Raw genomic sequence first — 17,217 nt, forward strand, 5'->3', positions numbered from 1 at the left:
TGCAGCATGCCAGAGCTCCCTGTAGGCATCTGTTTCATAACTGTGCAACCTCAGGCGATGCCATTAATCAAACCAAACGGGCCGTTTCTGTGACATTTCTGTACCATACAATAACAGCCATCACCAGCTGAGCCAAGGGCCTGCACGGCGTTGGGGACACTCGCTTTTACGTAAACGAGCCTTGTGGCCCCGGCTCTGCCTCCTGCCAGGGGGAAGCAGTGAGGTATTGATTTCCCTCCCTCTTGGCTGCTGTCCCAGGGGTGACACGGTGCTGGGGGAGGCAGTGACCTGTGCTGTTTTCCGGGAGGTGACACCTGCAATCGTGCTCAGCCGGCTCTGAAGGAGATTCTTCTGCCCAATGCCCTGGGCATTGGAACCCACACTGTCTTCCCACAGGGTCTCAGCTTCTGGTAGAGCTTCTTGGAAGATCCTTCCTTGTCTTCTTGCCTGTATTCTTTATCCTGAACCTATCAGCCTGTTTTCCATTTTGAAAGGACACTGTCAAAACATCTCTCATCACTGTTGAAATAATGCTTTGCCTGTTGTTTAGAGTAATAACCCCTTGGCAGCCTGAGCCGGAAATCTGTTTCCTTACCGAGTTGTTTTTTGTCTCTGACTCACACCCCAGTGTGTTATTGTAGGGTTTGCTCTGTGCCAGGCTGCCAGCAGGACTGGTGCATAGTGAAGGCTTTATGCAGGACCTCGGTGTCCCCAGCACCTGCTTGGAATTGGGGAGAGAGGCAGCATCAAATGCTGACACCCCTATCAGCCTCCTGGCTGGAGCAGCATATCCCCTTCTACGGGCACTGCTCCAGACAGGCCCCCACTGTTGCTGGAAGTGGCTCGGAGGTGTTGTCCAAGAGCCCAGTGATGGCACAGAGGGAGCCCGTGGTCACACGGCCAACACCCGTGACAGATGCAGTCGGCCAAAGCCACCGCTGAGGTGACGCTGTTTCTCCGTCTCTGGCGGTCCCACCCTGCGTCTGCCTCCTCCAAAGCACACAGCCACAGCCAGCTCCATCTTAGCTACCTGTCGTTGGGCCAGGGTGCGTGGCACCATCAGCAGGAAATCTGCTGCCATTCTCAGGCCCAAAGGGGAGGTTTGGCATCACTGAGGTGCATCCTGAGGGGTGTCGTGCATGGGGTACACGTGGTGGTGTGGAAAAGCCTCTCAAGCCCACACCATGACAGCCTTTCTCGTGGGAGCACTTCTGCACTGCGTGGGGTTTTGTCATGCCTCCAGGGAACAGGGCATGGGACGGGGTTTGGGTGTTGGGACACCTCCTCTGAGCTCACTGGGCTTGCTGGCTCCTACTCACAGCTGACTGTTCTCTTTCCTTCTTCCTTCCCAGCTTCTCTGGAAATGAATGAAAGCTCTCGCTGGACCGAAGAGGAAATGGAGACGGCTAAAAAAGGTGACACACTCATTTTCTTTATTTTATCGGCTGTGCTGGAGCTAACCCAGCAATTGGAGATAGAAAGCATCTGACTGCTGGCTTTGGTGTCGTGTGGTGGGTCCTGAGCAGTGGGGCTGGATCCTGCCTGTCCTGCTGTTGGTTTGTTCCCAGCACGCCTCAGGGAGGGTGTGGGGAAGGCAGCGAACGGTGCAGGGAGTGTGCTCAGCTTCTCCAGCCCCAGGAGCTGTGCCAGCACCAGGGATGGCTGGGCTGTGGCTGGAGCCATGCATGTCCCACAGGGCAGGAGTTGGCTGTAGGAAATGGTGAAGACACGTTGTCCGTTGGAGCTGCTGGTGCGTGTAGCGTGCATGGGGTGTAGTTTCACCCCACTCTTTGGAGCTTTATGGCCTCAGTTCCTCAGTTTATGATCTGTTCCAGGCACACAGAGAGTGTCTGCCTTGTTTGCAGCTCTGGGATTCAGGGAGAGGATGGTGAACCCCAGCACTCTGCAGGCACGTGTTGGGGAGCTCTCGAGAGCCAAGGGCTGCGGGCACCGTGGAGTGACTTTACATCCTGGAGCTGATTCAGAGCCTTTGCTGAGACCGTTTTTAAAAAGTGCTGAGTGTAGCACAGCCCTCCTTGCCACTTCCCCTCCTCGTGCCGCTCCTGCGCCAGCTCTTTCACTGCTTTAATTTTTTGCCAAAGTCACGTCCTGTTGATGGGCTGTCGAGCTCACGTCCCCAGCCCGTGCATCCCGCTTGCGTTGCTGCCGACTCTCCTGGCCCGGAGAGGGTTGTAAATGGGAAATTAAAATGGAAATGAGCGCCGTTCGGGGATGGCAAAGGCAAATAGGCGTGTTAGCAGGTTCGGCTCAGCTTGGAAAATGCACCTGCTGCTGGGATGGTGATTACATGTTCTGGAGCACCGGCTGCCCAGGTGCCGATGGGAGCTGTGGACTTGGATTACTTTGCCTGTGAATATCCCAAAGTGTTTGGCTCGCTCGCCTTTAAGCTGTTCCAACCCTCTTTTACAACCCAGTGCCAATCCTGTGCATTGCTGTGAACGGGGCTCTCTATAGTCACAAAACTTAATAGATAGACTTTAATCAAGCAAACTGGCCTGGGGCCAGGTAATGGGGTGAGCAGATGCTGGCAGGGGAGGGTCATTGGAGGAATCTTTTCCGAGCACTGCTTTATTTTGGAGATCAGCATCTGGTTGTTAAAAAGTGCCTCTTGTTTTATGCTGGATGCTGGAGGTGCGCTTAAGGAGTCTCAGCACCAGCTGCCAAAGCCTGTGTGAAGGAAGGATGAAGCGTGGGAGCATGTAGCACTATTCCAGCCCAGGGGCCAGGAGGAGGCCGGGAGATTTGCTGGTGTAAAGCCCAATGGCTGATTGTTTCTCCCTTCGTTACAACCTGGGAAACTGAGATTGCAACACCAGACTTCTACAGAAAAGCCAAATTCCCCTCTGCCAGGAAGCAGCCGCATTAATGCTTCGAACTGGCCGTGTCTGGCATTTCCAGGGACGTGTGTGGTGGGGGTTTCCGACTCACAGCAACTGTGAAACTCCGGAGGTAACCTCAGAGCCTGGAGGAGGCGGTGGCAGAGCTGCTGCCAGCAAGGCTGGGCAGGGTCAGAGGGAGTGGTGGCCTGCTCAGGCTGGGCTCAGAGGCACAGGCACAGTCTCTTCACTGTAAGGACTCGGCCACCCAAGGCACCCTCCTCCATACTGGTACCAGTAAAAGCCCATAGCTGGCTGGTTTAGGGAGTTCAGCAAAATGTGAGCCCCAGGGAAAGTCAGCCCTACCACCTTTGGGGTATTTTGGCAGATGGGGATGGTTGGTGACCTCTGCTCCAAGCACCAGGAGATCAGCCCAGCCCTGCTGTCCACCCCTGGCTCTCCTGTGTGTGGCATGAAACTCCATGTCATTTGTGTTCAGGGAGGTGAGAGAAAAACAGCCCTGGGACAGAGAGAGAGCAGAGCTGCCTGCTCTCCTCCACAGTCACAGAGCTGCACAGGGAGTTTCCAACCAGGAGAAAGCAGGATTGTGTCTGCCAGGGGAGACGGTGAAGGGGAGTACCGTGTTACTAAACTTAAATAGAGGAACAAAAACCCAGCAAGAGGAAAGTTCTTGCTTAATGACACTTTCATTATGCAATAAACTTCGATTCAGTAGTCTGTCAAAATGTGCAGAGATTGGGATAACGATGGGGGAATGTGTTTTTCTGATATTATCTCCTTGCGCCACGGCTGTGATCCTTAAAGCAGGAGGTTTTGATTTAACCAGAGTTACTCAAGGTTTTTCCCCCCAAGCTGGGAAGCAGGCAGCACCCACTGCTTTGCTGCCGGGCAGGGTGCAGAGGCATTCAGCAGTGGGATGGGGCTGCTCCTTAAAAGGCAACGTTGAGGCAGTTCCTGCCTTTGGGAGACCTGCTGGATGAGCCCACACAGGCAGGAGTTCAAGGTAGGCTGGAAGGGGATCTGCCAGCAGTGGGTGAACACCAGCCTCAGCAGTGGGTGGGTTTATTGTTCCCCCAGCCCCTCCACCAAGTGTCACCACTGGTGCCAAAGCTTCAGGGCAGCCGCAACCGCCCTGGAGCTGAACTCGGTGAACCGGGAGGTTTCGACATGACCTTTGTTAGTCTTTAAAGTCTGGTACCTGTTCTCGCCCAGCTCGGGGTTTTCCCCGTGGTGTCTAACAAGTGGTTTTGTTCTTTGAAAAGAGGCGGGTGGAAGTGGCAGGTTCTTGCTGAGGTCCTCCCGTGCCTTGCCCAGGCTCTGCGCTCCTTGTCCTCAGGGCACAGCCAGCCTGGGGATCTTTATGCCTTTTCCCACGCTGAGGACACGGAGAGGCCACAGGATGGAGTCAGCGTGATGAGGCAGAGGAGGGTTGGGCATGAATGTAAAATACTGATGACAGAGAGCTAAATAACCCATGAAAACTCCTATATAGTTCCTTTTGGGTAGATATAAAATATTCCCTTGGATACCGAAGGCATTCTTTCGAACGCTTATTTTCAGTGCTGCCAACAATTCATCTGAGTTTTGGACTGACCTGAACCATTTTTTTCCCCCAGTTCCATTCTGTTCACAAAACTAAAATAAAGTCAGCCACCCTGCATCACCTTTGAAATGCAGGAGCTGGTTGGGTGATGCTGGGGAGCTGGCAGCTCCACACCTTCCTCTCTTTGTCTCCCCTGTGCTCATGTTGGAGCCTTCCCTTCCTCCCATCAGAGCTATTTACAACTGTAAAAACCTGCTGATAGTAGTAATAGTGGGCTGGAGAAACTGGTTTGCAGCCTATGCCTGTCACTGCACGTTGTCCTCCTGAGTGGCCTTGTGGTGGGATGTGCCTTGGGCTCTTCCATTCAGGTGTCCTCTATCCAGGCAGGGTGCAAGGGCAGTTCAGAGCAAGGAGAGCCCAGCCTGGCTGTCCCAGTGTCCACAGCCAGAGCACTGTGTGTGCCTGGTGTTTGTCACAAACTCTGAACAAAGCGACCTGGTAAAAATCACCAGGATGGGGCAGATTGGGTGCCATGAGGGCACAACTGTGCCCAAGGCATAAATTAGCCACGCTTCCCCTGGTGAGTGAGGCTGTGGTTGACTGCAGTCCCATCCCCGCTGTCCCAAGCTGGTGCTTGGCTGCCTTTCAGCCAAGGTGTTACCCCCAGGACTGTGCCTGTGGTGCTGGTGCCCACCGTGCCCCCAGAGCTGCACTTTCTGCCACCTTTGGCTGAATGTTTCTCGAGTGTGTAGGAGCAAACTGCGAGGATTTGCTTAGTGAGTGTCAGTGAATGGAACACAAAAGGCCTGTCAGGAGGAACTGCTGGGTAATTACTATAATTTGCTGCCTACATTTTAATTTTGAGTATTATTTTTTCAACAATAAGGGAGCGGGAATAGTATCCGAACCAGGTGAAAGAAGAGAGCTGGGCCTGCCAGCAGTGGCTGCTCCTCGTGTACTCACTGCCATGCTGGACCAGAGGGGATGGCACATCTCCAGGAGCAGGATCCTGAGGGGGATTACTGTCCCCTCCTGTCAAAGGATAGGACACAGCAAAAAAGAAAGGCTGTGGGAAGAGTAGTAAAACCAGGCAGGTCTGTGATCAGGGTACAGGCTCAAGGTTTTGCAGCAGGTGGATGTAGTGCTATAAGAATTATCCATTTCAAAAGGGAGACCTGGGAGCTGAGGATCCCTAGCCAGAACCAGCAGAAAGGGGACATTGCACTAGAGCTGAGCTGGTTGGGGTTCCCAACTCCTTGCAAGGTGTACCCACCCCTTGCTTGGTGACACTGCCTCCCTGCAGAGAAGTGGCAGGATGGGTGTGAAAAGGTGCTGGGAAGTTCAGCTGCAGGACACATCAGAGGCATGCTTCTGTCCAGTCACCAAATGAGAGAGGCCCACTGGGAGCACAGCACAGCAGGCTGGTGCCAGCATCACCTGAAGGAAGGAAGGGCATCACCCACGAAGGAAGGAAGGAAAGAAGGGCATCACCTACTGTGGGTAGGAATAACACACTGAGCCAGCTGCCTGTGCCATGGTCCCTCCAGCTACACCCCAATGCCTGTGGGGATGTGGGCTCCCCCACACACCATCCCCACTGCTTCCCTTGGCACAGCATCAGGAGCCTGGCGTGCACCTGGCTCTGCCACCCACTGATCCATGGCCCTGGAGAAGTTACTCACCTTCTCCTCTGCAAACCACCCCGAGGTCAGTGCGGGAAAGCGATGCAGACCACGCTTTCGGGATGCCTTGGGTGGTGTCGCTGACTCCACAGGGCTGGTCCTTCTCCAGAACAGGATTGCGGCACATTTTGGCTGTGCCGTAGCCAGAACTGCCTCCATGTTCACTCCCGAGAGGGTGTGTGGGCGCAGGAGGTACTGAAGGATCATACCAGGTACCGTCGGGCGTAGGGAATAGTATCACTTAGTTTTCCCCCTATAACCTTGGTCTGGTAATCCACGCGAGCTCCCATTAAGGGACCCTTTTACGAGCCCAGGGTGGAGCTGGGCAGCCATACCAGAGAGCCTTGGAATAATCTCTGGTGAAAACCCCCAGAGAGCAGAGAGCAGAGATCTCCTGCGCTGCCCCTTCTCCAGGTTTCTTCTCACTTCCCCGAGATGCTGAGCACAGTATCCCGCTCTCCGAGCTCCTCTTCCTTCCAGCTTCCACTTGCTGTACCGGAGCTGGGTCTGCCCATGGCCACAGCGGTGCCAAAGCTCTCCCCATCCCTCCTGTGCCAGGGCAGGGGCCGAGGTGTCCCGAGCTCGGTGCGGCTCTGGGCTCTCCGGCGCGCACGTCCCCAAAGAAAAGCGCCTTTGATTCACTTGAGAGCGGAGAAAAAAACTATTAGCCAAGCTTTGTTTTCCTGGATCCCTCCCCCTGCCGCTGACATTCAGCCGAGAGCGAGGGAGACAGAAAGTGAGCGAGGGAGGGCGGGAGCGGGTGCCAAGCGCCGCACCCCTTGTCAGCTTGGGTCAGCGCCACGTTCGTTATTAATGCTCTGTCTAGAGGTCACATTCAGATGCAACGAGCCCCGGGTCAGCCAGAGGAACAGATTAGAGCTTGCTCGCTGCTCCGCCACATACCGACGGCACCGGCTCCCCGTCCCCGGGCTGGCAGGAGCGGAGCTGCCGCGCTCCCGCCCCTCGGCTTTTCTCCTGCCTTTTTTTTTTTTTTTTTAATTTTTATTTTTTAAATTATTATATTTTTTTTGGCATCTCCTGAATTATTATATTTTTCGGGGCATCTCCTGAAACTGCACAGTCTCCCTTATAGCCCCGAGCTGCTGAGCAAGGAGATGAGGTAGGGGAGAAAAAAAAAAAAAAAAAAAAAAAAAAAAAAAAAAAAAAAAATACTGGCGGCGCTTCCATCCACCTTAAGGAGCGCGGCTGCAGCGGGCTGGAAAACGCTCCGGAGAGCGGAGAACGGGAGAGCGCTGGGGCCGGAGCATGTGTTCCCACCAACTTCTGCCATCGGGGTCAGCACTCTGCCGCCTGTGACCTGCTTTCCCAGCCTCGGTGCCTCGGTTTGCTCGCCGCTCCCGGCCGCCCATGGCTCTGAAATCCTCTCGCCCCCAGGATTTAAGGAACCGGCTTTGCTTTCTTCTCTGTCTCCGGCTGCTGCGAGGGAGCGAAAGAGAAATGCGTGGGGAGGGTGTGAGCGGAGCACTCGCAGCGCTTTGCCGCGGGCTGCCGTGCCCGGGGGGGCTTTGAAGAAGTGCCCCTGACAGCCGTGTCCTTCCCAGCCCGCCCGCTGCACACTCCGGGTGTGCTCCCTGCCCGCCGGAGCCGGAGCACGTAAGTCGGGTGTCGGGGGCCCGAGGATGGGGTTGATTCACCTCCAGGGTGTGTGTGTGTGTGCCTGCGGCAGAGCCGCGTGCGGAGCCCCCGCCCCGAGCCCAGGGGCTCAGCCTGGCTGGGGATCTGAGAACTCGGTTAGTCATAGTTTCAGTTGCGATGCGGAACCGAGGGCTGGAGCGCCGGGGACTGCGGGGCAGCGGGAACGGGCTCTGGGGGTGGCTCTGCTGAAGGGGCTCCTGGAGAGCCGGGAGCTTTCCGGCACCTCCGGGGGGGTGTCTCGGCTGGTCCCTCCCGAGCGTGCGGATAACTACAGCGTGGGAAGCCAGTGTTGCTGTTTTGCTCTGGTTTCATGGAGAAGAAGAGTGGCGGGGCTCCCTGCTGGTCCCGCGGGCACGGGCTGCAGGCAGCCTCCTCCTCCTCCTCCTCCTCCTCCTCCTCCTCCTCCCCCCCCCCTCCTCCCCAGCAGTGGCCACCTGCCCGGTCAGCTGCAGGCTCCTCCAGCAGTGTCCCGGTGAGCAGGGGCACAGCCAGCCTGGCCAGGGGGCAGGACAGCCAGGAGCTGGCATTGCCTGTGCCTGGTAAAGGTCACACCACGCTCTGGGGACCACTCACGGTGACATCCATCACCTCCCCATCCCCGAGCCCTGCCACGCCAGGTCCTGCTTCCTTGGCATCTTTCCTGCCAAAACACCCGTTCCCACGGCACATCCACACCGCTGCCTTGATCAAGACACACACACAGTGTGTGGATTTCAGCTTTGCCGGGGGCACACAATCAGCCTTGGCCCGGCTGTCACACTTGGTGCTGGGCCACCAGAGTGGTGATGAGCAGAGGGACAGAGCTGCTTGTTTGCTTTGGACGGCAGCAGCGGGTTGTGTCAGAGGGGATGGGTTGTGACACTGGGGACTGTCCTGTTTTCCCCTGCGGCGTTCAGCAACGGCAGGGGGAGGACTCCTGCCCCACTCGTTGCCTCAGGGTTGGTGGCCGGATGTGATTTTTTATTTTTTTATTTTTTTTAAGAAGTCCCAGCCCGTCAGCGGGATGACAGAGGTCGTGGGTTTGGCTGAGCAAGGCTGGGAGTTGCAGAGTTAAACCTCAAACTTGTTTCTTGGCTTACCGGGGCCTTTCTGGTGCTCAGTGCATGCGATGCCTCGTACATGCAATTTGATAAGCCTGGTGCTGGGACGGGCAGGATACAGGCACCAGCTGGATGTTAACTCCTGCTGTGCTGGGTGCTGCTGGTTTTCTCCAGGACCTGGGAAGCAGAGAGGGAGATTTCATCTCTCAGGGGGTACATGGTGCCATCTGTTCAATGCAGCCATGCCCTCAGCCCTTGCTGTGCCCTCCCCTTGCATGGGCTCACAGAACAGATCCTGGCTGGGGGCAGGTCCTTTGGGCCCAGTTGCGTGTGGCTGTGCTGAGATCAGCCTGTCCCCTGGGGTTTGTTGTTGGGCTGAAGCAGAGGTTGGGCTGGCACTTTAGGGCCAGGCTGACACATGGCAGCAGCTTGGCAGGAGGATGGCAGCAGGGCTGGGGCACAGCTGCCACATTCCCAGGCACAAACAGAGCCGTGCCAGGAGCCCCAGTGTGGCACTCACTGTGGTCCCAAGCCCCCATGGTGTCAGAACAGCCAGGGAGGGGCTTGGATATGGAGCCAGTGGTCAGTGCCTGCTGCCAGCCACACAGAGCTCTGTGGTTGGTGGTTTTTGGGCAGAAAGCCCCCCAGCAAAGGAGAAAGATGTTGTTAGCAGGTTCACTCCCTGCTGGATTTAATCTTGAAGTTACCTTTCTGTGGCAGTATAGTACCTCTGGACTTACAGGCTGCATCCTGTGCCCTCACAAGGTGCAGGGAAAGGCTAGGGAACTGTTGGCCTGATAGTGGCATCACATGGGCAGTCAGGAGAAAGCTGGGCTGGCAGTGTCCCACAGGCTGGTGGCAGCTCCAGCCCCATGAGACACCACCAAGGGACAAGCCACACGGCAGGAATAACTGCAGGCAGCAAGGTGTTACTTCCCAGAAAGCCTGGATGGTTCTTTCACAGGTGAACTCCAGGAGCCTGAGGTGCCACTGGGCTGTGGTTGTAATTTCTACCTCCATCTGCAGGACATGGGGTGCCCAGATACCTCTGCAGAGATGGCAAGGGCAGAGGGTGCTGACTGTCTCCTTCCTCCTCCTCATCCTCCTCCACCCTGCTGGGTTTGCCCCATGTTCAGGTGGCACCATCTGGCCAGGATTGCCAGCCCTTGGCACAATGCCTGACCTGGGAAGCTGCTTTTGCTCATGAGCCTGTGATCAGCACTAATCCCCTGGCACGCCTTTTCCCAGCCAGGGACATCACCTGGGCTTACCTGCCCGGGCTTCCCTCTCCTTCCCTAACAGGGCTGTGTGCCTTGCCACCCCTCCTGAAATCATCACTAGGGCACAGGAGGGTGGGAAGAGCCTTTGCTTCATGTTAGGGGCTGAGAGCAGCTGTCCCAAGTTCTCCTGGGTGTGCCAACACCTGCTGCAGCCATCCCAAAGGATAGGGAGCACCGCTCGTCCTCGTGACTGCCAAGACACAGCTCAGGGATGTATTTTATTCCAGTGACAGTCAGCAGAGTGCCTTTTTTCCCTTTGGAAAGAAAAACAGGCTCTCATAGGTCATCCCCTGGCCTAGAAGCCACTCAGACAGGTGCTAGTGACCATATTGTTCCTGTGTAGTTTGGCTTGCACGGAGGAGGTTTCCCGTCCTGTGTGGATAATGCCGCCCTTGTGTGAGTGCACCTGGTGTTAAACCTTTCTCCTCTCTGCCTCCTCCATCTCCAGGTCTCCTTGAGCATGGGCGGAACTGGTCGGCCATTGCCAGGATGGTGGGCTCCAAGACCGTGTCGCAGTGCAAAAACTTCTACTTCAACTACAAGAAGAGGCAGAACCTGGATGAGATCCTACAGCAGCACAAACTGAAAATGGTGAGAGCCCCGTCCCAGCCTGCGTTGGGCACCGTGGATGTTTCCTAGCAAGTGCTTGGATGCTTTCCACAGCCAAGGGGGGGCCTGTATCACGTTGTGTGAAAGCTGTGGGGACTGTGGAGTGGCACGGGAAAGGGTTGTCCACCCATCTGTCCCTGGGAGGTCTGGATGAGGCAGAGCTGCTGCGTGGGAGATGCCTGGGTGTCTGGAGTGTGGCTGGTACGCAGGGAGATAAGGAGCAGGAGGAGGAGTGGGGCTGTGCTGTGTTGGCCAGGATGCAAGTTCTGATGGCTGTGCAAATACTTTGTCTCTGGTGAGATTGTGCTGTTCCACTCTGGTGAGCAGAGAGCCCAGCTGGGCCACATGGGTTTGTGCCTTGCAGGTTCTGCAGTTACCTGCAGTAAACTGCTTTGCTTTGCCACGAAGAAAATCAGGGATTTAAACTGCTTTGCTTTGTCATGAAGAAAATCAGGGATTTAGGACAATGTGAGGAAAGCCTGGCTCTGAAAGAGGTTTTCTTCAGCACTGCAAGCAGATGTGCATACCTCTCCGTGCCTCAGTTTCCCCTTCAGATGGGGCTAATGCTGCTTCTTTCCTGGCATGTGGTGCAGGGTGTGAACGTAGTGGGGCTTGTTTGGTGTTCTGGAGATAGCTTGGACTGCTCAGAGACACTAAAGATTATAATTATTTCATTTGTAGAGTATCCTGGGGTTCCCAGTTTCTGGCTAATAGAATTCACATGGCTAAACCCCCAAGGGGTGCTTTGAAAATGCAAAGGACAATGTTCAATGCAGGAATCTTTCCAAGCAAGCTATTACAGCAAGAGTAAAAAGAAAGACAGGAAAACATTCAATGACTCACCCAGGAATTTAATATCCTAGTCAGTCTATAGGAATGAGAGAAAGAGAAGACATCGGCGATTCTTTTTTATTAATTCTCTATGCACAGAGACACTCCTGTGTTCCCATGTTTCACGGAATTGTTTTTAGAAACAAAGCAAACAAACTATATAAAAGACCCCCAGACCCATATAAAGGCTGGAATGAAATAGTCTGTGAAATGTGCATCAAGCCCTCTGAACATAAAAAGTTACATTAGAAAGATATCATTGTTCATTACTGGGGAGAATCTGAAATAAGATCATACAGCTTTGCTGGCAGTGGAACCGGTGTGTATTAATTTACTCTGCTCCTTAATGTTGCAGAAATTATATCACGGAAGTGTTTTTCTGCAGAACCACATTTTTCCCTGCATCCGTCCCTCCAAGGCAGCCGCTAGACTTCTCCAGTCTAATTGCTCACTCTCACTTGCAGTTTATATCAGCATCATCATTTTATTTTTCGAGCATTGGAGGCTGTGGGATTCGGTCGTGGAGAAGAACAATGAACATTCAGCTGTTATTTATTGTACTCTATTGTTTTGTGGCAACAGCAGATGCCAGAAAGCTGAATAAAATGAAAGAACAACTGAGATTAAATTGCCATGGACCTTCCTTCCTGACTCCTAAATATAATCCCAACCAAACCCAGCCTCCAAATCTCATCCTATAGCCAGTATGAGCCATGACCTCTGCGGAGGGAAGCACGTGTTGATGCAGTTTTGCCATGACATCCACAGATTATTCCCTGACCTCACCACCACCAGCTATTGCTGATCATGTGCAGGGAAATGCAGTGGTTCTGCATTTCCTCCTCATGCTAAGTGAGAGTAAACTTAATTAGCAGATCTCATTCATTTCCCAAATGGGGCTCGTTAATACTGTAGCCTCCTCTTCCGGGTAGGTGTGACACCAGGACTGTGCAGGTTACTCTGGGCAGTTGTGCCAGTGTGGGAAACAGACACCAAACCAGTCGGCTGTACCCTGGGACAGGCAGCCTGTTAGTGCTGGGGCAGGGTCAGGCCACCTTGAGGCTTCACTTTATCTGCCCTGCTGTGTGTTTTGGCTTGGTTTCGCTGCTGCGCCGCTCGGATGTGTCCCAGGCATCAGCGTCACTTAGCCTTGACCTTCTGCACAGTGCACTCACTAATCTTGGCATTTAAGGAAAGCAGGGCATTGGGATACATGGTGTCCTCAGAGCTGCTCCTTCTGTTAGTGGCTGGAGATTAGGCACTGTCTTCACTGGGATCAGTCTGTGGTGTGATTGTCACTTTGGTCTACCGACTGCTGGGCTTGTTTTGGCTTGTGCAGGAAAGAGAGGCCAGTTTTTCCCTGGGGCTGGGGCTGGTTCTGCTTGGAGACCAAGTCCTGTGGACCTCCTCTGAGCAACATTTCTTTCATTCCTTGCTTTTTTGGATGGTGCTGGCTTTGCACAGCAAAACTGCTTCAGAAGTGCAGTCTGGTGGCCTCTGCTCCTGAGGAATGAGTGTGTCTGACTTGCCTTGGTCTTGTTGTTAGGACAGGCTAAGCCTGATGGGAGCTTCCCACCAGGGTGGCTCTGTGTTGGTGGCAGGGTTTGGGAGCTGTTTGAGTTGTTGCTGCCACACCAGGTGGTGAATGCAGAGAGGCCAAATTTGTTGGGATGGCCCAGAAAGACACTGTGGAGGAGTGGAGGCATGGAGTGACCCATCATGTGGGGTTCCATGTCCTTGCTGTGCGCAGCAAACCTTGGTGGTCTTGGTGAGTCAGAACGCTTGAGTGGCACCAAGTCCCGGATGCTTCTCAGGAAATATCTGGTGGAAGGCAGAGGGGAGCAACACTGCACAAGGAGCCTGGAGCTGTAAGCGTCACAAGAAGCAAAGTAGTGGCCTTGAACACATCCCGAGATGTAGCCAGGATCTGCTGCCTGTATTTCTTATAGCTTTCCCTAAATATCAGCAGTGGGGTCTGCCCGGAGAGGGACCCACGGTTGCCCCTGGGGCCACTCGCTGCTCTGCTCTGCCAGCAGCTGCCAGCCCCAGGCTGTGGCCAAGTAGGGTGCTGAGGCAGAGGCTGGTTCCCAGCTAATTCCCAGTGAGGAGCCTGCTCCTGCCCGAGGCTGAGTCACGGACCCGTGAGTAAGAGGCAGAGAAGTCTTTGCCATAGTAACGTCGGCGCTTTGTCACCGCCTTAGCGTGATGGGGAACTGCTGCTTCACACAGGAACGTGCGGGGCTGAGTCGCTGCCGTGGCAGAGGCGCGAACACTGAGAGCACCAGGACACCACCAGCAGGGCTGGGATGGGGCAAGGGAACCACAGAGCCTGGCGTTCCTCCCGCTGCCTCTCCGCGCCTGCACAGAGCTGCTTCTCGAGTGCCTCTTCTCCCTCTCTCCTGCCCAGTTTGATAAAAATAGATTTTGAGCGAGCAGCGTTTCCAAGCAAAAAGCAGTTGTATTTGTTTGTTTTATCTGGAAGTTTTCTAAAGGATTGAAAAGTTGGGGGTGAGGGAAGGGGGGGGACCAGCTCTTCCCAGCACAGGGATCCAGCAGCAAAGTTAACGTTTCCACCACGGCTTTATCTTTTCATCCATGTAAATAAACGTCCTACACACGTCACTCATGTGGGGTTTGCAGGGAGAGCCGGAGATGATGAGCCTGTTCCTACTGGTAATATTTACTCAAGCAACAAGAGCAGGAAACAATAGCAAAGCCGAGACTTTTCCTTTAGGTCTGCAGGAGGGAGCAGCTGTCCACGCCCTCGTGGCTGTGGCACGTGCTCCAGCCAGGGAGGTTGGGGCTGTCTCAGGGCAAGCCAGGACACCAGGCAGTCACCTTTGGGATGCCTTGCTGCACTGAGCTTGCCCACTGTCCACCGGTGACAGCTGCCCTGGCATGGGAGGCAAAGTTCTTTGGCAGCACCTGCCAAAGGGGTCATGAGAGCAGGTGCACAAAAACATTGGCAGGGCCGTATCTGGGGCATCAGCTTCATTATCTGCAGATAAGCTTCGAGTCGCGGCCACACATGTTTGTGTAGCTGGAGGTAGAGCCTGGAAATGCGCAGGACCAACACGTCACACGTGTGTCATGAGCAGATGTGACCCTCGGGCTCTTTCCAGCCCTGCACTGGTGACCTCTTGCATGCTTGTCCCTTGTCCATGTATCTGTGCCATTTTTCCTCGTGAATGCTTGCTGCTGGCTGAGGCTGGAGCTCCCTGTGGAGCCAGGCTTGGCCGTTACAGAGCAGTCAAAAGTTTTTGGCCAAGTGACACCACACTGCCAGGCTTTGAACAGGCAAGTCTGGTCCCAAAGCCTGGTGCTCAGAGGTTTTACCCAGCACAGGGGGTCCCTGGCAATGTGAGCATCCCTCTTGATGCTTTGGGAAGGATCAGTGCTCTCTGCTTTCCCATAACTCCCCATAGGCTTTGCCTCTCACTGTTCTTCCTCTTCTTTAGGAGAAAGAAAGGAATGCCAAGAGGAAGAAGAAAAAAGGCGCCGCTGTTCAGAACGAGGAAGCCGCCTTCCCTCCCGCAGCTGAGGACGAGGAGATGGAGGTGTCGGGGACGAGTGGCAACGAGGAGGAGATGGCAGAGGAGGCAGAAGGTGAGGCAGGTGAGGGCTGTGGCAGGGAATGTGCTCAGCTCTGCTGATTTTGCTGCCCGGTCGTGGCAGAGGCACCACACACGGCCTCTCTGGGGCTGCAAATGTCAGCACTCACAAGGGGTCTGTCACCCCAAAGTCACACCGAGGTGACGCTGTCTCACAGCACTTGAGGCATTTTGGATGCCTCTGGATTTCACGCTTGCAAGGAGTGCCCTGGATCACTGCCCTCCTCTCACGTCTGGATGGATGGATGGCTATTTTGGGATGGCTTTGGTTTCTGATTTCCATCAGTGCGCTTTCCAAGAGTGCACAGCATCCCAGGGCCTCCTGTAAATCACATTTCTTGGGTCCCTGCATGCTCTTAGCCACCACTCTGGGCTCTCATGGAGCTTATCTTGAGCTCAAGGAGAGATAAACCCCCAAGGTCTGTGTCCACCCATCCCATCAGGGCATTGCTGCTTTCCTGGGCAGTGGAGCTCCCAGAGCCCAGCACTGGAGCAAAGGCAGGGGAAGCCGTGGTCTCCCACCAGCAAGGCTGAAGCACCTTGGTGGGGCTTTTCCTCCTCCTTTCCCTTTTAAGGCAGCATTTTTCTCCCTCCCAGCCTTAAACCAAAGAAAGGAAACAACGTGAAAGTGACAATTTTCAGCTATTTGTCGCTTAGAAAGCGCAGCAGTTTGGAGTCGAGAGAAAATGTGCACGATTTTCCAACAATGCCCATTTGACTTCTGTCAAAGTAATTTAATAACATAACCAGCACTCTGGCACCACACTGGTTCCTGGCCTTAGCACCCAGGCTAATGGGACTTGAAATGGGAAATCTTTTCAAATCGTCCTTGTGAGTGACTCATTACAAAGCAAATTCCAGGTAAATCTTTGTGCGAGGTGATACGTGACTCACAGGAGCAAAGTAAAAGGTAGTTACTGCTCTTTGTAAGAGTGCCTGAGAGGAAGCAACATGATTTTGAGATTAGAGACGGATCTCTTCACATGCTTCTGAGCCTCACTTTCCAAGCATCGGCTCTTGTTCTGCTGCTGGGGTGCCCTATAGAGTTGTGGGAAAGCACAAGCAGGGGGATGAAATGTAATGGGAATGGATGTGTCAGGGTGGTGTTACTCAGGAGATGGGCACTGGCTCCAGAGTGACTTTTAGGGATGCTCAGATAATACCTTGCAGTTGCAGGGGCAATGTGGCCAGTCCAGGGATAGGGGAAAGACTCTATGTGGGAGTTATGGTGTAGACTTATGGATTCAGCATCTGGAGGGAATGCAAGGAAGTCTAGAGCTTGGCTGAGCTTGGGATGAGCCACTGTTGGATGTCTCAGCATGGCATTCAGAGTTGCATCAGGTGGCATTTGGGAAGAGTTTTGCCAAAGCCACTGTGAACTTGTGCTGGCTGGGTGACAGGACACCTCATTTCTTGTTTGCAAGTGAGTGAGAGTAGAGAAGACTGAGATTCCTGATGAGTGTGGTACAATTTCACTCTGAGGACAGATAGATGTGCTCTGATGTACAGCTCTTAGGACACAGTCCCTCTGTGGCACTCCTGACCAGCATTTGAAAGCTGGCTGAGCTGCTGTCTAGAGAGGCAAGTCAAGGAATGCATATGAGGAAGCCTTTGGGGCATGAGCGTGAGAGCCCTGCCTGGTGGGGACACGCTGGGATGGGACTGTGGAAATCTCCTGGTGTTCCTGGCCCTGGCCATGTTTGTCCGGCAGAGGCTTGGAGGGAGTGATCCTCTCCCCAGCTGTAGAAACAATCTCTTGGCAGCACCTAACTCTGAGCAGTGCATGGACACTTGTGCTTCCAGCTCGTATCAAGCCACTGGTGTCAGATCTGGGAATGATCCTTCCCATGTAATAATTAACCTGTCCTGTAGCACTGCCAGCGCTTCCCTTTCACCAGCCCTGACCTCCTTTCTTCTGCCACCGGTGGCTTAAATAACAACAAACACGTGTAGTGTTTTGGGATGATCCCGGCTGCTCCAGGGGTGGCAGAGCCAGGGACACAGGTGACGTAAGTCAGCGAGTAGGGTGCCAGTGAGGTGCCTGGTCTGGGGCAGCTCATCATGTGCCATGGGTGAGAGGGCAAGAAGGGAGCAGATCTTGTCCTGC

General features: G+C 54.4%; 1 protein-coding gene across 1 annotated transcript in view; it reads left to right on the forward strand.

Annotated features, from left to right (window-relative positions):
- The window catches only part of NCOR2 (nuclear receptor corepressor 2), a gene marked incomplete at its 5' end in the record, with an annotated part of 157,478 nt that overhangs the window by 103,331 nt on the left and 36,930 nt on the right, over positions 1-17,217 (forward strand). Inside the window, 3 exons of the mRNA XM_083874116.1 lie at positions 1,353-1,415; positions 10,508-10,650; positions 14,958-15,105. Of these exons, the coding sequence (XP_083730242.1) occupies positions 1,353-1,415; positions 10,508-10,650; positions 14,958-15,105 (354 nt within the window). The remainder of the gene's footprint in view (positions 1-1,352; positions 1,416-10,507; positions 10,651-14,957; positions 15,106-17,217) is intronic.

The sequence above is a fragment of the Zosterops lateralis genome (genome assembly GCF_965231275.1).
Source record: "Zosterops lateralis genome assembly, chromosome: 17".
NCBI classification, from domain to species: Eukaryota; Metazoa; Chordata; class Aves; order Passeriformes; family Zosteropidae; genus Zosterops; species Zosterops lateralis.